This window comes from Opisthocomus hoazin, chromosome Z (assembly GCF_030867145.1).
Source record: "Opisthocomus hoazin isolate bOpiHoa1 chromosome Z, bOpiHoa1.hap1, whole genome shotgun sequence".
Lineage (NCBI taxonomy): Eukaryota > Metazoa > Chordata > Aves > Opisthocomiformes > Opisthocomidae > Opisthocomus > Opisthocomus hoazin.
Window position 1 is genome coordinate 33,217,153 of NC_134454.1, and position 23,849 is coordinate 33,241,001.

Sequence of the window (23,849 nt, forward strand, 5' to 3'; positions counted from 1 at the left end):
AATACAGTTCCTCCGGTACTTAGGGCAGGAAAGCACTGTTACTGATTCCAGTGCTTAAAGAAGTGGAATTAGTAAACCTTTGGAAGTGAAGCCAGACACTCTCTGATCTGCTCTTTATTCCTTTTGGCCAGGTGGTTTATGATGGACTCTTTGGTGCAAACACAAATGCAAAGCTGAGAAGTCTTTCCTTGCAGTTTGTGCATCATATTTGTATCATGTAAGTAATTCAGAGTGAGCACAGTGTTTTTCAGCCGTTTGCCTAGAAGCCACTCTGTTTACTAAATACATAACTGAACTAAGGGCAAGGAAAGAGTACTAAAACTCTGAAGTAGGTTTTTTCCCTTAATCCTGAAATCTGTGTGTGTGCTTGCATGCATTAAGGTGTAGTTTCTCAGCTTAACAAAGTTAAGAAAAAGTGATACTGAGAGAAGATACTTTTCAGGGATGCAAAAAATAATACTTTGTTTGTTGGTGTCTCTGATTTCAGTTGTCCAGAAAGTAAAATAAAGCCATTAGGCCCTATGCTCTTAAATGGACTTACAAAGCTGATCAATGAATACAAAGAGGTAAGCTGAAAGCTTCTTTACTGTAGACCTGTAATTCTTCGTACGAATACAAGCAAAAGACAAATACCTTTATGATGGAAACTGAGCAATCTCTTTTTGGTAGTTGCCTGAGATGGCTATCAAAGGATACTTTTTAAGAAATTTTGTTGGAAGAGAAGCAAATACTTTAAAAGGCTGTGTAGGAAAACTGTTTTATTTGTTAAACAGCTATGGATGGGTGCTTGGCACTATTTGCAATGTCTCAGGAAATAGAAGTGTTGGTAATCTAAAGACTGAGGCCAGAGTAGCATGTGGCTGCTGTTACTCATTACTCTGGAGCACACAGGGGCCTGAGCTCCAGGAGTATACCCCATTGCCATAAGGAGCTGTGTAGGCCTTCTGGTAATATCTTCCATCCCATCTGTCCTGGGATGGTATTGCTATGGGAAGGGTGTTACAAACAGAACTGCAAATGCCCATCTGGCCTGGAGAGGTCTTTGCAGTGCTGTTTCAAAAGTCAGTTTCCCCACGATGCTCCTGCATGTGTCTTTTGAAGGGCTGATGTTGCAGACCGCCTCTTGTGCAGCTTTGATCCTCTTGCTGGTTCATTTGAACTGTTGGATGTGACCTTCTGGCCTGAATTAGTGTTTGAACGCATGGGCCTGTGCTACCATTGGGAAAGGCATGAAAAACGAGTGTTCAGGAGGAAGTAAGCCCATCGATAAACGTGCTGCATTGGTCATCTGCAGGATTCATTGTGCAGACAGCTTCCTTTGTGTAAAGCTGCTGTTTAGGGCCAGTGGAAGGTTTATATCCCTTTGCTACTGTTTCATATACTTCCTGAATCTCCTTAACTGTCTCTCTCGAAATAAAATGCGATTAGCTGAGACCAGAAGGTGGATTTACATTTTGCCACCATTAGTATTTTTCTAGATCTTGTTGAAAAGCATCCTCCCTCTGTTCCTGTCTAATGTTTTTATTCTCGGATATGATTATTTGGATATGATTATGTTCCAGGATATTCCATGATTATTTTATGTTCCCGGATATGATTATTTTATGTTCCAGCATTCTTTGTTCATGAAAGCCTGTTTCAGCACTTTGGAGACAGGATTTGAAGTGAATGTTTAATTATAATTAAAGATACACCTTTATGTATTTCTGGGTTCGCTGAGTTTTATTTATTGTTTTATCATTCAAGGATTCAAAACTGCTGTCAATGGCATATTCAGCGGTTGGAAAGCTCTCCAGGTAACTGAAGCACCACTTAAGCAATGGGACTTTGAATAATTTTTACAGAGTAATCTGTTAATTTATCAGCAGCAAGCTTTATGCTTCCTGCCAATTTTGCAGTTGAGTGTACAGTGCAGAGAAAAGCATTCTTCTTGTGACATCTCCAGAGGTGTAGAAAGAAACATGTTTTTAGCTGATAGCTTCTGTAGCCGTGATTTAATGGCAGCTCATGAATTATGCACAGAATTTTAGAAATGGTTCCACTTTCTGGATTGCCAGAAACATAAATTTAAGGAATGTACAGCAAAGACCGGAGGGCGTGAAGCTAGACAAGTGGTATGTTCAGTGGTGTGCTGGTGAGCTAAGTGATTGTCCTTAGAATATTTTGCTTTCCAAACTGTGTTTGTGGGGTAGTGGGGTGCTGCTTCATGGTGGAAACGGATAAGATAGAGGAAACTTTCTGTGCTGCCTGTTTAGTGTGACAGTTCAAATGTGGGATGAGGGAAAGACGAATGAAATGCGAAGCATTTCAATTTAAAGAAACCAGAACTTCATGAATTAAAATATCTTGTTTCAGCCGAATGCCTCAGCTCTTTACCAAGGATATAGCACTGGTACAGCAGTTTTTTGAAGCTTTATGCAAGGTGGGTGCTGACGGGACTTTGGGAAATCGTTAATATTTTGTGCTGGTTTTGCTTAATTCTAGTCTGTGCGTGCTGTGAAGTGAAAACTCGTTTTTGTACTGCAGGAAGATGCTGATACTAGGCTTGCCATTCAGGAGGCCTTGTCTATGATGGTTGGAGCATACAGTAACTTGGAAGGAGCACAGCGTACCCTCATGGAAGCTCTCGTAGCTTCTTACTTGATAAAGGTATTTTCAGTGGAGTCATAATTAAGTACCTTAAAAAAAAAAAGAGCTAATCATTGTTTTCGCGTTTCCTAGCACTTCCGTTCGTATACTTTTGGAAGGGATCTCCCTTTTCTTACTGAACATATTGGCCTGTCCGGGAGAAGGGGGAATGTGTATGCTCAGATGAAATATTTGTAGTATGGTACAGTGGCTGTGCAAGAAGGGTGACAGTGCAGTTTTCTATTTGTGTTCTGTTTTGCAAAGAAACAAAGCTGTTGCAGTTGTGCTGTGTGTTTCTTGTAGTGTCCTCTTAAGAAAACGTTGAGAAGTAGATGCTTCAAGGAAGGTACCTTGTAAAATGCTTTGTGAAAGGGAGAGTTTGGTAGAAAGGATCGTTCACTGCTAAGTGGGGATTTCAGTGTGCTGTGTGATTTCTAACGTTAAAAGGCACCTGGGAACCTCCCCAGGAACTCAGCCTTGAGACATTAATCTGGAGGAAACCACACCTCACTGACTCTCTTACTATAGTGAGTATCATGTGTGTGTTCAGAATTCCCCAGAGGTCTGGGATTTCAGAAAGAGTGGTTTTTGTGTGCTCTGTGTTCGCATGGGTACTCGGGGTGACTGTGGAGGTGAATGTATTTCTCGTGGTTGCACTGGTAACTCTAAGAGACTATTTTCATGCTGGTGACTCTTTTGCCTGGGTGCTTCGAGCAATCTAGGTCTCCAGGCAATACCATTTTGAGACTGTCTGTCTGAACCCAGCAGAGAAGATGGTCACCCTAAGCTGATGTTTCTTTTCCACCTCTGGCTGTGCTGCTCATAGGCGCAGTTCTATTTCGTGTAGATAGAGGATATATGTTGTGCTTCATTTCAAAACTGCCTGGGTGGGGCAATTCAGATGTGTAAGAGTTAGCAATAGCCATACTTCATGATTTCCAAAAATGTGCATGTATTTAATTAATTTCCATCTCCACTTGTGTATATATGAGAAGCTAGCTTTTCCTTTCCCCTTCTCCTGCCATATGAAGAGTTAGCAAGAATGGTGTCTCAGAATGTCTGAACTCTTTAAGTCATGTTGGTACCAGAGCAGAAAACAGATGAGTGGTGGCTTACAAGTGGTGAGGGCAGGTCATTAGTGTGTTCATTTAAAACTGAACCATATGTTTGTGTCTCTTCTCTTTAAGCCTGAAGTTCAAGTACGTCAAGTGGCTGTGAAATTTGCTAGCACAGTATTCCCTCCAGATCATATCCCTTCCAGATACTTACTCCTGTTAGCTGCAGGAGACCCGTAAGTTGTTTTCCTTTTTCTAAGTTATTTTCATATACATAAACACATACATATATTTGCATCCAATATATATGTGTGTATGTATGTATGCACATAAAAACTCACTCACTGAAAATCAATTATAATTTGGAAATTAACCTTTACATAGAGGCATTCTTGACAGTTCTGTGGGGAACTGCTACTGTGCCCTGTGGTAGTCTTTGGCTTGGATTCTTTTTCTTGTTTCAGATGAACTGCTGTCACTAAAGCACTTCATATTATTGATCAGCTGCAATTGCTAAGTAAAAATGCATTAACTGAAATCACCTTTACAGTGGCTAGAAATTATTTTGTCTGGGCGAATTCCATCAATTTTAGCTTATTTTTGCAAAGAGTCAGGAGCATGCACTTGTGAGAGTTACCACTCTCTGCTGAGGAGTAGCTGACTCATTAAATTACAGTAATCCTTTAATTTGCAGTTTCTGTTACTGCGCTTTAAGTGGTGAGGTTTTTTCCAATTTACTTTAATTGCTCGATTTTTGATGCGACTAGCTTTTGTGTAACTAAGGAAAGCTAAACAGATCAATTGCAACAAACTGCTCTGTCATTGCAGTGTCAGCACTGTTGCAGGAGCTGATCTTCTGCTTGGGTAGATAGTGATAAACCTGGTAGCTGTCAGCTGAAGCTTGAATATAGGAAGTGATGGGGAGGAGGAGCAGACAGGAAGACAAGGATGTGGGAACCAGGAACTGGTGGTGAACACTAGCAGGATGCAAGAGGAGCAGAAGTGGGCTGATCCAGACTGTTTTGCAGAGGCCACTCATCACTGTGCTTTTTCTTCCCCTTCTCTAAAATAAACCGTTAGAAGTTCTAATGCAGGATTATTTTTGCCTTCCTTTCAAAACAACCACTTCTCATTTAAAAACTATTCTCTCTCCCCCAGCTTCCCAAGATATCTTACTGCTCATTAAAGACCATTTGTTCTGTGCAAATAAAATCTGTTTCTCATCTGTTCTTCTGAAAGGCGGGAGGAGGTACATGGAGAAGCCCAGCGGGTGCTGAGAACATTTCCTGGTAAAAATGAAAAGGAGAGTTCTGGGAAGCAGATGCCTTCCTTCCCTGAAATGGTGCATTACATTCAAGACAAGGTACAGTGCTTCTGACCCAGTAGATGACAAATATGTGCCTAATGCTCAGGCATGTAATAAGTGTGGTCTTCCCTTCCCTGTATCTGTCTCCCTCACCTCCCCCGAGGAATAAAGTTAGCAAAATCACAATGAAGACCACGCATAGTATTCCATTGCTGAGATCAGCACTCATCGTTACCTGCTGCTGGCAATAATTGCAAGTGTTAAGTTACAAGGAGGCAAATCCTTTAACAAAGGGATTATTTTGCATTGATGCTGTTTGTGCAGATGTGTGGAGTGAGGAATCCAGTGCTCAAGGGTGATAATACAGCATGTTTCACATGTTCACTCATACACAGTTCACTCACAAACACATTCTTGAAGGGCTGGGAAGGGTTAGGAAGATCACTGTCTGGTTGGGCTGGTGAGAAATAATATTGTGCATAAAACAGAAAAAAGATTCCAGGCTAGGAATGGAGATACTGGAATAAACGAAGAAGTCTGGTTTGTTGACTTAAAGGCTTAATTATTCATCTTCATTGCGATCTGTGGAAGTAATGGCCAAGTAAGTAACTTTCAGAAGTCTAGTGGAATGATACGTCAAAAATTGTACCACAGAGCTTACCCTGGCTGTTTGCACTGAGAAATCATCTGGAGGGGTGTTAAAATCTAGTCTGTGTTACACACTTCTGTGTATACTAGCTATACTAGGCTTATAAGCTATAAAGAAGATGTGGAGGGTCACTGACAATACTTTTTTTCCCTCTGGTAGTCTACTTTTTAAAAAAATGCCAGAAGTATATAATATTGGAGCACATCTGGTTTTGCAAGAGATCTGTGATGGTAGAACTCATACCTGAGAGATTTCTTGTGAAATGTCGTACACTCTGCTGGTGTTGCACTCTGCTTGTATACTCTGCCGGTGTATGAAGTATTTGAAGCTTTATGAAAAACCTGCTTTTGTCCAAAATACTGGTTATTCAAGTAGATATAAAAACTTAAGAAACTAAGATTGAGTTTTAGTTAACACTATTAAATGCCTGTCCCCTTGCAGTTTTTTTTTAAATTTTCTTTGACTTCTGTAATGTGACTAAATAACTGTGGATCAACCTAGTTTAATCACTACTGAGAAGAACAAGATTCCTTCGCTCTTGGATGAATTTAAAAAAAATTTTTCAGAGCACTTTTCAGATCTTCCTTACATGTCCTGAAAGCATATTAAAAAATCCTGGAGGTACATTTCTTTGGTTAGTTATCTCAAAGTGGGAGTTTTCACATTTCATGAATAATCTGCAAGTGATGGAGATGTTAGAGAGATTTGTATGCATTGCTTGGCACAGCAGGCCAAGATGCAAAATGGCTTTCATGTGTGAGTTAGCGTGATCCTTCTCTCCCTCTGCAAGAAAGCGTATGTGAAAGAGTAGGACCTGATCTGCTGGGTGTGGATGGGAACCCGTTCTTCAGGGGAGTCGTCTTCTGGTTCATTAACTCAGGTTTTCACTATTGGTTGCTGATGTCATTGAAGTTACAGTGCAGCAAAAGATCTGAGCGTGTTAAGAGATGTGAGGATCTGTTGACCTCTGTGCAGCTGCCCTGTGTCTTTATTCAGATGCAAGGCTGCGTTGCTGAATGCAGCCCTAGCCCTGATGTGCACATCACCTAGAGAATACAGATACGCTTTTCCACGACATTTGCAGTGGGTGTTACTGGAAACATTCTTTTCCGATGTTTTTCTGTGGAATATTGCTGCTTGTCAAAGCTCACATTTCCACGGAGAGGAGTTGCTTGCCTGCTGCAGCAGCCTTTTACCTAGCAGGTAGCAGAGTCTGAGAGACTCCCTGGGCTTGGCTGGCGCAGGACGGGGCACCCACCTCCTGGTGCTGGAGAAGGATGGCTGCTCTGCAGCCTCTCCAGGCAGAGCAGCCATCCCCAGGCTTCCAGGCTGCCTGCCAGCTGGTGCCTCGGAGTTTGGAAGTTTATGAGGTATTTTGTTTTTAAATTCTAGAGCACTACTTTTTTCATTAGAGGAAGAAAGAATGTTGTCCTCTTCCAGCCTCTCCTGCTGTTTCTTCTCTTGAATTCAGAGTTTAGGGACATAAAGTTGATGGACCTAAACTCTACTATTACCAAGTGCGCTGCGCCCTTCTTGTTATAGAACTGTTGTACCTTTTCAGTTGCTAAGTGTAGGATAAACATAGTTGCATCAGCAAAACTTTGTTGACCTTTCCAACATCTCTGCTCTTTATGGGTCCGAATGTTCCACTCTTAATATACTCTGTTGTTCAGGCCTTTCACCGAATGAAAACTCCAGCTAAATATATGACTGGAACTGCAGCACTGCCGTTCAATCCTGCCACATTTGGAGAGGTAATTGTCTTGATTTTACTTCCTTGTATGTTGTTTATTTAGAAGACAGTGTAAGAAGCGAACAGTTACCATAAGTCACCCTATATTCTAAAATTCCTCTTTTAAACAGATGTTAGGATTAACTCTCCATCCTTTATCTGCCTGTCCTTAAACAGCAGTCTGAACAGGATTTTCGGGGGGATGGACAGGAGGGATGTTCCTAAGAGGGCTGCCCCACTGCTTTCTGCAGCATACCTAATGTAATAGCTTGTCAGAGGGAGAAACAGTCAATCCTGTGCAAAAGGGCCATTATGTTCCTTGAGGCTGTTCTTCTCATAGCAGATTCCATGGCTTCGGTCATCTGTAGACACAAACTCAGAAGTGATGCAAGGTCTGTATTAGCAGTGCATTGGGTTGCATTTGTACGCCTGCCAAATTGGTATAGGGTACAGGCTGAACTGCCTTCAAGGAGGTTTCGTCAGCTAATGGTAAACCAAAGGTCTGTGTATGACTTAATCTTTCGAGAGTGATGCCGCCACTGTAGAGTTGTCTGCTTACACAGGCTTATTGCAGAAACTGATCCTAAGATTTGTTACACGTTATATTTGTTCCTGTCTCCATGCTGACTCTTCTGTCTAGATTTGATTGAAGAAGAAACTGTCTTGTTTTGGTTACATTACATACAGCATATTCCCTCTTCTTTTATTTTGCCTCTTCCATGGTTTTCCAAGTGCTCATGCACTCATTATCCTGTGTTTTTCTCTTCTCTACTTAGATAGTTCTGTATCTGCGGATGTGTCTTGCTCACAGTGCAGGTGTGGTGCCAAACTCACAGAGCTTGGCAGATATGCAAGATCATGCTCCAGCCATTGGACGTTATATAAGAAACCTCATGTCTGGCAACCACATATCTTTCTCTTCCTCTTCCTCATCAAAAAGTGCAGAAGCCAACCCTGTACATATATATATTGGCCTTCTTCAGCAGCTGCTAGCTGGCGTTGGAGGTAAGAAGCTGTGTGTGGCAGCATCTTGGAGTTAATAGAAAGGAGTTGCCAAGCCCAGCGCTTTGAACTTGGCTGCAGCAATCACAGAATTGCAATATGGACTATATACTCTTCAGTTTAAACTTGTTCTCTTCTATGCTACTGTGTCGGTAGGAGAAAGCAGTACAGTAAAATTGCAGCATCGGTTGACACAATAATTTAAAATTGTGAGGCCGTTGTCTATAACAGCTTCCTCACCAGTGAATGCTGTGTCTTCCTCACTCTGATAATAGCATATCTGTGACAAGTGTACTCTTAAAACACTTCAGTGCTTTTAGAACAAACTGCTACCAGAATGTTTGCTCCTATTAGTTTTCCTAGTATTTCTGAGCAGTACTGTACCCTATTATTCTGTATTGTTTGTTATCCCTACCTAGTTCGTTATGCTTTGAAATGCCTGATGCTTCTTCACCTCTTTTTGTCACTGATTGTTAGATTGTTGTAAATACTTCAATTGTTTAATAACCTGATTCTTTAATTACTGTTTAGGTTTGCCAGTCATGTATTGTCTTCTAGAGGTTGTTTCAGTGTATCCAGAAAAACTAGCCATCAGATTTGTAGACAAAATGGATTGGATAAAGGTAAGTTGAAAGCCCTTTTTTTGGTTTATTTGTTTGTTGGGGGCGGTTTGACATTAGCAAAATCTGACAGTTTCCCATGGTGGCATGGAGTGTTATTTCGAAGTATGCAAATAATTTGAAATCTAGTATTTCGACCTACAATCAACACCTCATAAGATGTTATATGTAGCAGGATTGATTTTTTGGTTCTTTGTTGTTACTGATTTTCTTCGATGATGTGCTGGGTAAGCTATGTCATTAACCCTGTTGGTATAGTAAGTCAGTTTTTCCACTTCATCAGAAGATCCATTAAACAGCAAAAGAAAATTCTGCAGATTTATGAAGGAATTGTGATATGACAATGGGAATGTTACAGTGGGAGGAAGTGAGTGGCTTCTCAGAAAATGAAATGAATTAGGTCCCTAATTGTTTTAGCCTTCTTGGGAATAAGCCAAGGAAAATTCTACTTTCCCTAGATTCCCTGCTCAGGCAACTTTCTGCTTTTTCATTACGTGCTTCAAGCATCCAGCATTTCCTAAGCTATTACAGGTTGCCTTTGGTTTCACTGGGGGAACAGGGCAGAAAAAAATACTTGGTCGAGTTAAAGAAAAACTAGAAAGTGTTCTAATAATTTCCCCTGATATCCGTGCTGCATTGCACTCTGTGCAATTTACCACAGCTTGTTTAAGTGCAGGTATGAACCTTGAAAGAGAAGACTTGAAAATATTCTCCTTTTCAGTATTGCTTGTTGTTTGCAGAAAAAACTTTTTCTTTGGCCTAGTGTCCATTTGCAAAACTAAGCTTCTAGGAGTGGTAACTGATACTACCTAGTTCCAGAAATACTGTTGTAAATCATCCTTTGTGTGATTTCGCTTTGCCAAGTGGAAGGAACAGGTCCAGGAGTTTGTTAGAAGTTAGCTACGTGACCTGATGCAAGTTTTGAGCTGAAGTTAGAATTATGTTTCATGAGCCTGACAGATCTCATTTCTTGTTTGTTTGCTTGGCTCAGTTTTGCCTTCTTTGTGGTGGCCTAAGCCATTCAAAGGTTTGGGTATGAATTTTTCGCATGAGTGTGTTGCATTATACATCAAATTGGTGGCAGAGGTAGGATTAACAAATGATCTGAGGCTTACCGAATTCACCTTTTTAGCAGTTTAGATATTACAAGTTCTGTAATACAAAGTGGATAAATTTGCATTGAGAGCGGTGATTTCCTGGACACTTGTTTTTGTGTGTGTCACCATTGGATTTAACTGGTTTAACCTCTTGAGTGTTTTGGGATTTTTTTTTCCATTTGGTTGGTACAAAGGAAATGGAAGCCTCCAATAGCTCAGGAAAACAGGGGTTTTTTATCTTGGTATGGATGCAAAATATGGACATCTTTTCTGAAGACAGAATTCAGCCAAGCATTCAGTCAGTTTGTTTAACGCAGAACTGGTGGGTAGCAGTAGCCCCCGTGTGGCTAGTGGTACTCTTCCTCCTAAATGCAGAGCGTGTAATGAATGCTTTGCTGAACTAGGTTCTTTGTTTCTTACTAAATGATAATGCTGTTGGTTTAAAGAGCAGTTTCTAAGTACTATTTATATATCTGTGTGACAGTTGTGCTTGCATAATGAAGCTGTGTGTGAGCAGACTATATAAGAAGCTGCTTCCATATTTTATGTTTCTTTTTAAAAACTCCTACAGAGCCTGATGAACACAAACAAAGAAGAAATGCGCGAGCTTGCAGCCCTGTTTTATTCTGTAGTGCTGTCTACCATGTCTGGAGATGAGCTTAGGGCCTCCTTGGAGCAGCTGATCAAGATGACAAAAGACAACCATGTAACTACCTTGCTTTGTCTGCTGCTTCTTGTTTTTTCTTGTGTCATGTAACTGATAGGAAATCTGAATCTCACAGTGTGTCCACGATGTGTTAGCCTTAATCTGGGTGTAAAATTATCTACCTGACTCCCAGTTGGATGGTGAGAAGCGATTTTTGTTGTGGGCGAGTGCAACATATCTTTAAATAAATGAATGCCCAAAGCTGCTGTTCAGGTCAGTAGGAGGGTTTCCTGGAAGCACTTCCCAAGCAAACCCAGTACTGTCTCATGTTTAACCAGTTTTAGCCACCTAAATATTCCTTGTCCCATAGACTGGCAATGGATCACACTGCCTACCTCAAACCGTTTACCAGTTCCTTATTTGTGAGCAACTACAGGTACCTGCGGAACTAAGAAAATGTTTGACTTTCCCTCCCCTCCTGAGCTGTAGCAGCCTCCTGGCTCCCCATCGCCTCAGGGTCTGGTCCTGCCAGCAGCCTTTGCAGGGTGAGGGCTGCATTCTTCCCTCCAACCAAGCACGGACTGCTCAACAGCCCCCAGCTGCTGTCTTGCTGCTCGGTGGGCTCTCCTGCCTTCCCTCCTCCTGCAGCTCCTTCCCCCTCCCTTATCCTCGTCTCCACGTTTTGCTGCTAGAGCATGGAGAAGCAGTCCTGAAAACAAATTGGGCAGGTTTCTGTGCTGGTATGTCTTGAATCCTGAAAGGGAGGGGAAGCAGTAGCATTTTTAGGTTATAGTTCCCCAAGACGTTTTTATATCAGTATCTCCGAAGGACTTAATGGACCACCATTTTACATTGCAGGTAACAGGCTCAAATGCTGACAAGAAGCGCTAATCTTTTTGTGCCATAATTAACAAACACAGTATATTTTGAATCAGTGAAAGCTGTGCCTGTGAACCAAAGCCATGTCATTGCTTCAGTTTTACGTAGGGCGCAGCTGCTGCAGCCACAAAGGCAGCACAGGCGGGTCATGGTCCCCCGCTGCTGCTTTCTGCCACAGTCCCCTGTGAAGCCAAGGCTGACTTTTTTCAGAACCTGGCTGAAAAAAAAAGAGAGAGAGATGTGAACTGTGAAACACAAAAAAGCAGGGTGTTCCCATGCATGTTTGAGTTTGAGTCAGTCAGAGCTCTGCTTTGCTGCGAATGTGCAAAAGCGGTTGAATCAGTACAGCTAGGGGTGGTGGTGATCTCTAGGGTCTCAGAAAGGGCTGCAGTGTAAATGGGTAGCTGGGGAGCGGAAAAGGACCCATCTTCAGCTTGCTTTGCTGCTCTGAGACCACAGCAAGGAGCAGTCCCTGGTGGCCAAGCTATCTTGAGGATCCTGTCCTAGCAGCACATTAGCACTGATGCAGCATTCTGCAGGGCTGTGATAAAAAACAAATATATGAACTAATCTGAGTTTAAGCCCCTGCCCTCTTTTTTTATTTTTTTATTTTTTTAATTAAGATACCATCTAAGCCTCACAGCCTTATTTCTGCACAAAATGTTTGTTTGAATTCACCTGTGGGAATGAGCACCATCATTAGATACTCTCAGCGCCAGTTCAGCCCTGGTCAAATTAATGTTCTTGACATTTAATTGTAACACGTAGTTTTCACAGTCTGTGGCCTGCAGAACTGTGTAGAGGCCTTGCCTTCGGTATTTGCAGGCCAAGTGTGTTCTTAGCAATGCAAATCTAGAGTAATTCCCCTAACTGCTTTTTGTTGAAGAGTACATTTTGTCCCCTTAATCTGAGTGTGCCCAGTTTTTAAGTAGAGGCAGTGTAATATTATCTTAGTTCACCTTCATAGGTCTGTACTTAAAAATCAAGTGAGGTGGATTTTTTAAATATTTTCTTTTGCCTAGCTACCAATGGGTAGACTTTGCGACTGTGAGTTCTAATTCTGTCCTCCTAAGTCTCTTCTAAGTTTTCTTAATTTATCTTAAAGGACTCCATCCATCAGAGAACACTAGCAATATCAAACTCTCTGTTGTTGCATTATGTGTTAGAACTCTGCATTCTTCAGGGTGCCTTCTCATCTGGTTTGTCCATATGTGTTTTTGAATAAGTGCTTTGCGAAAAGTGTTACATGCTTTGAAAATGAGATTTTCCGCACTGTTGGTGTTGTCTGTAGAGCCCGGAGGTCCAACATGGATCCTTGCTGGCTTTGGGATTTACGCTGGGAAGGTACTTGGCCAAAGGGAAGATCAGAACAATGGAGCTACATGACATTGAACAGCCCAACACTGCAGTCATGCCGGAACAAGAACAGCTCATAAAGTTGACGACAGAGACAATAGGTAATTTCCTGCCTAAGACTTTGCTGTATGCAGTAGTTCTTTTTTCAACCATGTCAGGCTGAGGACTTTTCTAAGATATTCAGCCCATAGACACTAATCTTGAGTTCACTTTCTATGATAGAATTTACAGCCTGTAAAAATGTCATCTGATTAGATACATGGGCGTAACCCTTTTCAACAAGAATTAGGTAGACTCTTCGCTTATAGACCAACATAGCACAATTAGGAGCAGTGCCACTGCCCAGAATCCTCTCAGTGTCTCTTTTCACTTTGATTTTGTTCTAGCATAATGCTTCCTTCCAGCTGTAGAGAAGGTAAACACTTTGCTCCTTGCATGGGTTAAATAGAGGTGCCTGCCTACCCACTGCTCAATAATAATACAGAATTCAAGTCATCCTGTTTTGTTTTTTCCTGTAGGTTCTTTTCTGGACAGCACCTCTCCCTTCCTTGTGGTGGCTGCTTGTACAGCTCTTGGGGAGATTGGCAGGAATGGCCCCTTGCCAATCCCCAGCGAAGGAACAGGATTTACAAAGCTGCAACTTGTTGAAAGCTTATTGGCCCGAATACCTTCCAGCAAGGAAACAAATAAGGCAAGATTTTGTAGTGTTGTTATGGTTCTTGTTCATTTCTGGAATGCTCCATCCCCAGGTTTATGTATTACCTGCCAAGCTCAGCCTTGGTTTTTAAAACAATTAGGCTTATCTTTGGCTTCAGTGAGTCAGAATTTGGCTAAGGGTTTTTCCAGTATTGTCTAGCAATTGATCGCTGTGCTTTCTGTAGTTATAGGTAGGAGCTTAAGGGATGAAAACTGTGAATGGTCATAATTTTAATGCAAGAAAAAAGAAAGTATCTTCTTTCACTTGGAAATAATCAGCAAATGTAACAGGACATTTGTTTTGATCTCTGTTTTGAGAGAGAGGTGCACTGATTAATCTAAGTCACTTGCATGTCAAACTTCTGGTAAATGAAGTGAAACTTAAGCAAGGGTGAGAAAGACTGGGTTTAAAGTGTATCTTGTGGATTTACAAGACGGGTACATGATGGTGTTTGTTTTTTGTTTGTATTTAAGATGAAGGAACGAGCAATACAAACATTGGGTTACTTCCCAGTGGGAGATGAAGATTTTCCCCACCAGAAGCTGCTGTTGCAGGGTTTAATGGATTCTGTGGAGGTGAGGCACTAGCAATGTGTTATTATTTATACTGCAGTGAGTATTTCTGTTGAATATTTTTTATATTTCTAGAGCCAAGTTTACAAGGGGAGCTGTTTTTTTGTAATAGTGCTTCTGTGTTTTTTAAAACTGCCTTGAAATAAACAGCAGAGGTAGGTTTGGGGCGTTTAAAATGTTCTGTACCACAGTTTAAAAACTTGCCAGTCGAGGTATCTGCCCCTCTGAGATGAGTATGTGTTCCCCTTCTGGAGGACTCTGTATGTGTAATATCTTAAGACCTTATAGTGATGAAGCCATAGGTCTGTATTTTGGCCTTCAAACATACCCTGAAAATAGATAATATAAATACAACATCTTTTTCATCTGAACTATGTCAGCTAATAAAACTCACTTCAATTAGAAGCTTTGTTTATAGAAATATATGTTGTCTGTTTTCAGTGTAAATGCATCAGTGTGATGCACTGCATTCTTTTGCCGTACTTCAGAGCTGCTGTACATATAGCAGTATGCTGGACAGTAAAATTAAATAGTCAAGGAGCTTTTTTAGTGTTCTTCATTTATAGCTTGTTTTTCCTTTCTTCCTTGTTCATACTGACATAGGATTCAGCATTGTAGAAGCACTATTGAGTATCAGACAGGCTGACTCTGCGGAGTCCTCCAGCCTGATATGATCAAACAAGCAAGAATAGTAGGAACATTGTGTACACAAACATAAAATGAGGTTTCTAAGTGCTGTCTTTATCTCCTATAACTGCTTAGGGTCATTACAGCTTCCTTTACAGAATGCGTACTTGAGAAAAGACAATTTATCTTAGATTGCAGGAAGCTAAGGGCTTAGTTCTCCAAATACCTGAGCATTTTTCGCTCCAGAGAGAAAGGAAAGCAATCTAGAAGGTACTCAGCAGGTATGGAAATCAGTTCTTACAACTCCAGATTCATCATAAATAATGACAAAAAGCAGCAGAGTTCTGCACATTCTGTTCCTGAGGGCTTAGAGAATAGTGGAAAGAGGGCAGAGAAGCAGAGCAAAGTATTGTCTGAATTGTTTTAATGTGAAAAACAAATTTGTGCATCTCTTAGAGATGATCAACTTCTGGATGGAATTACAGGAGAATCTTTTACTACTGCATACTATAACAAAGCCATAGTAATTTTAATTAATGATGGGCAGTCTTGTTCTTACCGTTTTGTTTTCATCCTGTCTCTCCAATTCTTTCTGTCCACGAAGTTGAACTTCTGCAGAGACTAGCAAATGCTCTGTAGGAAGCATACTTTAAAAATAAGTGTGGAAATTACAGCTCTTATCATTTGTTTTGGAGAGTTTGACATCGCCTCAGTTTCCATCAGTTTCAATGGGTCTGAGGTGCCACATAGTCTCAGAAGCTCACTGAAAGAGTGATCTTATTGCAGATCAATGCTGAGAGTTGGAGTTGGGAGAGACTCTGGTTTTGTGGAGTAAGCACCAGAAGTTTTGGTGTGTGTTTAATTAGTGCTGTCAGTGAGGTTCTGTTGTGTTTTTCAGGCCAAACAAATAGAACTGCAGTTCACAGTTGGTGAAGCTATTACCAGTGCTGCTGTAGGAACCAGCTCGGTGGCTGCACGTGATGCCTGGACAGTCACAGAGGAGGAATATATTCCTCCTTCAGGTAGGCCTTCCTAATACAGGGGCTGGGTTTAGGAACGTAGAATCTCCCAGTTCTGGACTAACACTGGGCTCCATAATTTTATTTCTGTGGTGTTTGGTTTACAGCAGTAGAAGTAAGAGATATTTTGGGTTTGTTAATGCACTGCTCAGTTTTCTGCGTTGTTGGATTGTATACAGGTCATTTCACCTCTTGAAGTCCATCTGCTCAGAGGGTACAAGACTTTATTTCGTGTGCTGTTTAAATAGCTTCTTGATGAAATCTGATTCATTGCCACTTGGCACTGCATTTGTTTTATTTTTTTCATTTTCATTTGCCATGTTGTGTTAGTTTCAGGTTTAACATAAACAAGCCTTTCAAAATAGCATTATGAAGCCTGCACTGGAAAATAGGGTTGGAAAATTAAATTGCAAGTCTTTTTCCAACAACTTGAATTGATATGATTAAGTGACACTTACATGCAGTAAATGCAGACATTTTATTTAAGAACTAAGATTCTGCACCCACTGAAATACAGGCATGACGAAATGCTAGCTTCGAAACAGGCAGCTATAAATATCAGATCTGCAAACAGGTGTTTTAATGTTGTGAGAGTGGTCTTAGATCTCAAGTGTACACAAAGCTGAGCATGTGCAGAATGGGGTAGAAAACAAACCCTGCCGTTGCTCCAGGAATTTTGAGTCCTAACAAAAAAAAAGGTAGTGCACTGAACAGTATGAGTTGTACCTCTTCCTGGCCACAGGGTCTGCAATAGTTTCATGTAGGGCTAGGAGGACTCTGTTCAGTGTTTCTGTTAGGAGAAATCCTTTCACAGTGACTCCAGTGGAGGCTTTTCCTGAGTAAGCAAAGGGAGATTAAGGTGTCACCTGAGTACTTGTGGGCTGTTTGGGTTTTTCATTGCCGCTGCATACTATACTGAAATTAAAAATGGTTGTGCCTGATTCTCAAACTTCCCTCCTTTCCTCCACCTTGCTGTCTTTCATATAGATTTGAAAGTGAATGACGTGGTTCCCTGGGTCCTAGACCTTATTTTGAACAAGCACATTATCAGCCCCAACCCACACGTTAGGCAGGCAGCTTGCATCTGGCTTCTATCAATGGTGAAGAAGCTGAGCACACACAAAGCAATTAAGGTAAGAAATATGCCCTTTCCTGACACTGGCTCCTTGTCCCTGTTTTTGCTTCTCATGTCCTGTCTGTCCCTTCCTTCCCATTTACTTCGTTTGCCTCTGTTCCCCCAGTGCTGTAGCAGTACTTACTAAGGACTTCTTGAGAAATGGCTTATCTTTAGTTGCTAGGGGAACATACTAACTGGCAGATGAGCAGGGCTGTTTGACACCTTTGTAAGCATCTGACTTACACTCAAGTCAGAGTGAGCTTAGTGTAAATAGCTGTTGTAAGATGAAGTAGCAGTACATCTTCCCTTGGAAAGAAGAAGTTGGTGTCTATATAGTTTTTAGGATTTAGTTTTGGAAAATATTAAAAGGAGGTCTAGGAAGGGAAGAAGGGGGAGAGTTAGATGGATTTCCTGGCCTCATTTGTTTCACAGAGTTTATCACAACTTTGGTACCTAGGAGCAGTTACAATGTGCTTAATGTATTGTGTATTTTTGGTGTGCTTTGATGAAAACCTTATATCTAGCGTGCTTGTCTATAATGAGAGAATGTGAAAGATCCTATACAACAATTTAATAAAGCATCCAACCGAAACGTCCTCTCTCTGCGTAGCAGTACTACAATCTGTGATGGGACCATGTAGCCATTTTGTGCTTTCCAGGTAATGATAAAGACCTTTGGGAAAATAGGTGCTTTGCAAATATAAGCTGTTACGTATAATACCTTCCTGCATATTAAACGCGTTTAAACATCCTTGGGGGAGGTGGCAAAATCCACGAGTTTGGGGATGAAGAAAAGATGTCCTTGCACAGAGGATAGCGCCATATGGCTGCAAGCCAGATTTATGACTTGATACTGCCGTATATTAGACAAGGAATATAAAATACATGGTTTACTAATGGCATGGTCACTGTAGAAAGGTGCTGGACAAACAACTGTGAATGTCAGTCAGGCTACTGCTTACGTGTCTGGAAAGGAGGGCAGTTCTTGTCATAGGTGTAGCTCAGATAGGCAGCTCCATTGATTACAGTAGTCTCTGTTTACCAGTTAGGAACTTGCCTTGAGACCAGACGGAAGATCCAACACCTGAAATAAAAATAATGTCCTTTTTTTCTCATCTTACAGTCTCATCTTAAGGATATTCAAAGTGCATTTGTTTCAATTCTGTCAGATAGTGATGGTAAGTACTATCAGATCTTATGAGTTCTGTCTTTTGGTGGGCTTTTAACGGAATGGAGGGAATCTTTGAGGTCGAAAGTCACCTACACCCTCTCTGTCAGTCAGCATTGAAAGGTGACTGTAGAAACATCCCATTTCTGACATAATGGGAGTGATTTCTTTTCTAAGTGTTACGTGTACAGATAAGAAGCACAGCTTGTTTCTGCGCTTTGCTAACCAAGCACAAATCTTTTTCTGTGTTTGCCCCTTCAGACTGTAGTTAACAGAAACTGTCCAGTGGTGCTACTTCTGCTCTGCTTGGGGCAGCAGGATGCGTATCACAGAGTTCTGCATGGACAGGAACTCTGAAGCCCTCTTTACGCTAGTAGGTTTTGGCTTATAGGTCTGCCCATGGCAGCAGCCTCTCCAAAGCTCACTGAAGTTGAAGAGGCTGTTACTGTTAACTTTGCTGGACTTCAGGGGCCAGCAGTGTGTCAGAATACTTACAGCTCTTGGAACTCTCTCTGCTATTTCAAAACCTGCCGTGACAAGATTGCCATGGAGATGTCACCTAATTTTATGGGAGGTATGCCTTCAGAATAGATTGCTGCTTCAGAACACGAGGCTTGTGTCTTGCCAGACTACATCTACTCTAAAATGGAAAGCTGTGAACTGAAGCACAGAGCTCTGTTTACTAGATAATGATTTTGGTTGAATCTTGGTTTTGAAATTTGCGTGTTACTTAATTACGTGCTTATCTTTAATTTCACTTTGTAAAATCTGTTGCAGAACTTAGTCAAGATGTTTCTTCAAAAGGTCTTGGGCTGATTTATGAACTAGGAAGTGAACAGGATCAGCAAGAGCTAGTCACCACACTTGTTGATACCCTTATGACTGGGAAAAGGTACAGTGAGTGCAGAACACAGTGGGAGAGTACTCTGAGCTATGTTTCTGGTGTGCGCCGCTTGTGTGTGGAAAGAGATGTTTTGTGGCCAAGGGCAAACCAATACCTGTATATTGCCATTGGGTCAAACTGGGACGTTTCTTAATTCGGCTTAGCGTTTGTTGTTCCGGTTTTGTTCCACTCAACAAAGCTTCAAAATAGTTATTCAGTCCTGATTCAAGCAGTTCAAATCATCTGGGATTTGGTTAGATTTCCTACTTGCTGCATTGTGTAACTGCAAAGGACAATGACCATCTTGCAGCAACTCTGTTGCAGAAATGGGGACTTGCTTGTGCCTGAGAAGTATGTTTTGCTGAGAAAGTGTTGTTAGTGGTTACTTGCCAGCTTTAGTGCGAAAAATCGTGGTCTTAGAGGACTCCTGGCTAATAATAGTATCAGTCAGTGCTGGACATGCTCTTTAACAGCCTACTCCTGTCTGATCTGATGCAGGTGTGGCTGCTGTGAATGACAAAAAAATAGGCTGGGAGTATGAGGATCCAGTGGTGGTGGTAAACAGGAAGAGATTAGATGAATGAAAATTGAATTTTTTCATTTTGAAGTAGAGACTTGCTGTCCATTATATAGATTGTGTCTGGGAAGAAATAAAAAGCCGTCATTCCGTGTTTTGACTTTTTATCTTCTGACTGCGCAGCAGAACCCTCACTTTCTGCAGCATCTCCTTAACATTACGCATCGTACAGTTAATGGGATTCCTTGCAGAGTGTGTTGCTTGGCACACCTGTGTGTTTTTTGTGGGACTGGAGCTGAAAGAATGGGAAGTTACTGAGTTAATAAAGCAAAACAGGTTTTCTTCTGTAGTGTGCAGTCCATTCAAGGATAGAGTTTGGTAAATCTAATACTGGACCTCTTTTCTACCAGGGCCAAACATGAGATGACTGGAGAAACTGTGGTGTTTCAGGGTGGCCTGAGCAAAACCCCAGATGGGTAAGTTTACTGACAATCTCAACGACAGACACACAGTCAGTGCTGAAACAGTATTGCCTTACTTACAAATCTGCTTCCTGAGCTTTTTGTTCCTGCTTGTTCTCGAAGTTACCGTAACTATTTCTCTTGTACTACAGATAGGGTATTCACTTCTCTCTGTCTGCATTAGGCTGTGATGTGACTATGGCTTCAGCTATTATAGCATTTCTGTAGCTGAAAATAGTGACACTGATTTCCTTTCTGCTTTCCAAAGTCAAGGTCTTTCCACTTACAAGGAGCTTTGTTCACTGGCTAGTGATCTTAATCAACCAGACCTGGTGTACAAATTTATGAATCTGGCCAACCATCACGCCATGTGGAATTCTCGGAAGGTAATTGGCTGCTTTCGTACCACTTTCATTCCCACTGTGAACTCTGGAAGCAATAACTGCGTTTCGCTAGCTCTGGTTATATAAACTATAGATAACTGCATGTGGAGGCCGTTTATTAATGCTTTGGTGTCAGGTCCAATGCAAATGGCCTGAGAAACAAATCTAGGATTACTTGAGATTCTTACAACAAAACATTGGTGTCACAAGGTTCATATCATTTTATATTGCTCTCTGAATCAGCCTGTCATCCTTTCCTTTTACTTTGGAGTGTGCTTAGAGGCCAAGTCTTGATGTGTTCAAACAGTGAGATAATATTTTCTAAACTGGTTGATTTTTAGATGCCAGGGAAAGTGACCTTTGTTGTGTAAAAAGGCAGACCAAAAAGTATTCGGCAACAAGTTACTATAAAGCCAGTTGGCAATACAGAAGTTTTATCACTGTTGTCAGAAGTATCCTTTTTTAACTCAAGTCTTGATATTTTAAAGCTACTGGAACCTTTAGCAATGCCAAAATACTATTGGATATGCTTTCTGGAAAAAAAAAGAGTAGCATCATGAATTTTAAGTATATTTTCAGAGCTTTGACTTAGGGGCTTTTTCACTGGCTTTACATAAGCGTGGAAGAACTTGTTTTGTCCCTGAGAGTGAGCAGAGCACCTTTCGTGTGCTTTCATGCAGAAGACCCAGGTTGCTGCATCTTCTGTATTGCACCTTTTGTGCTTTTTCATGCTTGCTACCTGAGATTTTGTGTCACTTGCAACACCACTTAGTGCAAAAAACAAGCCCCGGCATCAATTTTCATCCAGAGTTTGACAAGTCAGCATGTCTCTCGAGACTTCCCTGTCTTTGCACTGGGACTTCAGAAGCACAGAAGCATAGTTAGGTTCCTGACCCTTGTGGAATTTCAGCAGCCAGGATGAGTCAAAACAATCCAGTCAGCAACTGTAGGTTGAGTTTTGGTATTTGAGGAATTTGCAGAATTGTTTTAGGTTGAAGGGGGTATCTGGAAGTCTGTGCTCCAAACCTCTGCCCAAGAGCTAGGCAGAGCAGGCTGTTCAGGGCCTTGCAGATGACGCCTCCCTTTTTGTTATACTTTCTGCAGCCTCTTGGTCTTCATAGCAGTGGTCTTAACTGAGAGTTTCTCTTTATTACTCTTCCTTTTTTAGACTAATCCAGACGGCACATTCAGTTCTGTGAAATCCCTACCGTGGGGTTTTGAGTGGCAGCTTTTGGCACTGCAAGTCAGGAAGCATTAGGTCATCAGAGGCAGTCACTGCACTGCCTGTATTGGGCAATTTCTTTTTGGGCTCTCCTGCCAAATCCCATGGGACTTCATGGGCAAGCAGCAGTTCCACTGTGTTAGAATTGACAGCGTTGGAGAAAGAAAAGAGTATGGAAGAATACTTGAGTTTAAAGTAAACACTGACTTTCAGATGCAAAATGATAACCCCCAGAAATTTCAGGTTGTAGAGCTAAGGTAGAGTTGTTTTATTTTTAGTTTTTCAGTTCCTAAGTTATTCTAGAGCTGTAGGGAAGCAGTGGCCCACCCTCAACAGTTTTTCCAGGAAAGAATCTCTTTCAGAAGAACATGCTCAAATCTTTGTAGTTCTAGTTGTCCACCACCACTTTTGCAGATGAGGTCAATCAGTATCTTGAAATGAAGGTTGTGGAGAAGTCTTGAAGTAGTGTATTGTCTGCTGAGTGAGATTATATGCTTGAGATCGCTGCAGTTCTATAGCACTGATGACGGGCTGATTCTGGTACCGTTCTAGTCCTTTTGATTTGGTCTAAACCTGAGCTGTGTCAGTCAACTTTGCCACTGAGTGTGGCGTGCCCAAGACAATAACTGAACGAGTGAGCAGATGGTTTCAACATACAATCTTTTGTCGTCGTTTCAGGGAGCAGCTTTTGGTTTCAATGTGATAGCTGCCAAGGCTGGAGAGCAGCTGGCTCCATTTTTGCCCCAACTTCTTCCCCGGCTCTACCGTTACCAGTTTGACCCCAACCTGGGCATTCGACAGGCAATGACCAGCATTTGGAATGCCTTGGTCACCGACAAGTCAATGGTGAGTGAGCAGCAAAGTGCAGAGCAGTGAGTTTGCTGCTAGCCAGCAGCATCTCAGAGATCCTCACGGGACAGTTGCATCTTGTGAAAGGAGGGACTGTGCAAGAAGGGGTGAGGTATTGTCCTGCAGAGAAAGAGGTGCTTGAATCCATGGAAAAACTGGAGGATGCGCAGAGGTTTTGCCCTGCCTCTTACGTGTGACAGGACATCACGGACATTGTTTGTGTGGCCGGCGTTAAAGTCTATGATTTATTTGAAGTGGGGTCTTTCTATATTTCGGTATTGCTTTGATACTGCTTATGAGAAGCTCTTCAGGAATCCTAATGACCTAATATGCCCTTCCTAGAGCACGAGCATCTCAATAACGTTCCTCAGTTTTTAAGTCAGAAGGAACCCTATGGAAAGAGGCTGTTCCACCAGTTTGAGGATAACTCCTCCCAGACAAGTTTCAGGAATAAGTGATTTTCGTGAGATGCGCTTGCTCTGGCTCTGAAAGGACTGGAATTGGGTTTTCAAATCTTTTCTCCTAGCAAAGCTGATCTTAATGTGAAGTCAATTGCTCTGATCTCTCATCAAAGCGTGACTGCTTCTCCTGTAAATACGTTTGGTGCTACATTGAAACAGTTCAGTTGGTAAAGGACTGAGGCACTTTCTTCTTTTCTCGTTGTCTCTGTCACAGTGTTAAGCCCTGAAGCAGTGCAGAGAAAGGCATTTTTAAAGCAAAGTCAGAGTAAGTTTGTGCGGGGTCAGCTCTGGCAAGCATTAGTGGCTGAAAGTGGGTTGTATTCTCCAAGAGGACCTTTTTTTTTTTTCCCCCCAGAGTATAGGACGAGGATGCATGGTCCATGCTTGTTTCATGATTTTTCCTTTTTTTAATAACAGGTTGATAAGTACATGAAGGAAATTCTTGAGGATTTGATCAGTAACCTAACCAGCAGTCTATGGAGGATCAGGGAATCCAGGTATTGCTAGGAAAAGTAAAAAGATTTTTCTTTGAACTCTCTTCTCTTCTTCACCATAAACTTGTTAACTTGAAGAAGTTGAGGGGGGAAAAAGGACACGTCCTTTCATCAGGATAGAGCCCAGTCTTGTAGTCTGCACTTCAGGTGTGGTACAATCTTGAAGCTATTTGCTTCACTGAGCCTGAAATTTTTAATTGCGTGGAGCTTGAGCATGACACCAAACACAGTTCTCTGAAGAAGGAATTTTCTGGTCACAGAGTTCTTGCCTATCCTTGGACCTGAAATACTGCTTAATGTTAGAAAATCTTGGCAGTCTGGCTGTATACGTACTGTGTAGCAGGATGCCAGTTGATCTAGCATTCTTAATAAACTGCTTTTTGTTTATAATGGTTTGTAGTTATGCCGT

General features: G+C 41.6%; 1 protein-coding gene across 3 annotated transcripts in view; it reads left to right on the plus strand.

Annotated features, from left to right (window-relative positions):
- The window catches only part of ECPAS (Ecm29 proteasome adaptor and scaffold), a 69,276-nt gene that overhangs the window by 27,183 nt on the left and 18,244 nt on the right, over window positions 1–23,849 (plus strand). For all 3 annotated transcript variants that reach the window (XM_075447181.1, XM_075447180.1, XM_075447182.1), the window contains exons 10-31: window positions 132–217; window positions 488–566; window positions 1,747–1,796; window positions 2,356–2,422; window positions 2,527–2,649; window positions 3,816–3,919; window positions 4,923–5,046; window positions 7,312–7,392; window positions 8,147–8,375; window positions 8,904–8,995; window positions 10,661–10,795; window positions 12,906–13,071; window positions 13,489–13,661; window positions 14,141–14,242; window positions 15,765–15,888; window positions 16,873–17,018; window positions 18,126–18,180; window positions 18,948–19,062; window positions 19,981–20,046; window positions 20,300–20,417; window positions 22,315–22,482; window positions 23,364–23,443. In XM_075447181.1, the coding sequence (XP_075303296.1) occupies window positions 132–217; window positions 488–566; window positions 1,747–1,796; window positions 2,356–2,422; window positions 2,527–2,649; window positions 3,816–3,919; window positions 4,923–5,046; window positions 7,312–7,392; window positions 8,147–8,375; window positions 8,904–8,995; window positions 10,661–10,795; window positions 12,906–13,071; window positions 13,489–13,661; window positions 14,141–14,242; window positions 15,765–15,888; window positions 16,873–17,018; window positions 18,126–18,180; window positions 18,948–19,062; window positions 19,981–20,046; window positions 20,300–20,417; window positions 22,315–22,482; window positions 23,364–23,443 (2,483 nt within the window). The remainder of the gene's footprint in view (window positions 1–131; window positions 218–487; window positions 567–1,746; window positions 1,797–2,355; window positions 2,423–2,526; window positions 2,650–3,815; window positions 3,920–4,922; window positions 5,047–7,311; window positions 7,393–8,146; window positions 8,376–8,903; window positions 8,996–10,660; window positions 10,796–12,905; window positions 13,072–13,488; window positions 13,662–14,140; window positions 14,243–15,764; window positions 15,889–16,872; window positions 17,019–18,125; window positions 18,181–18,947; window positions 19,063–19,980; window positions 20,047–20,299; window positions 20,418–22,314; window positions 22,483–23,363; window positions 23,444–23,849) is intronic.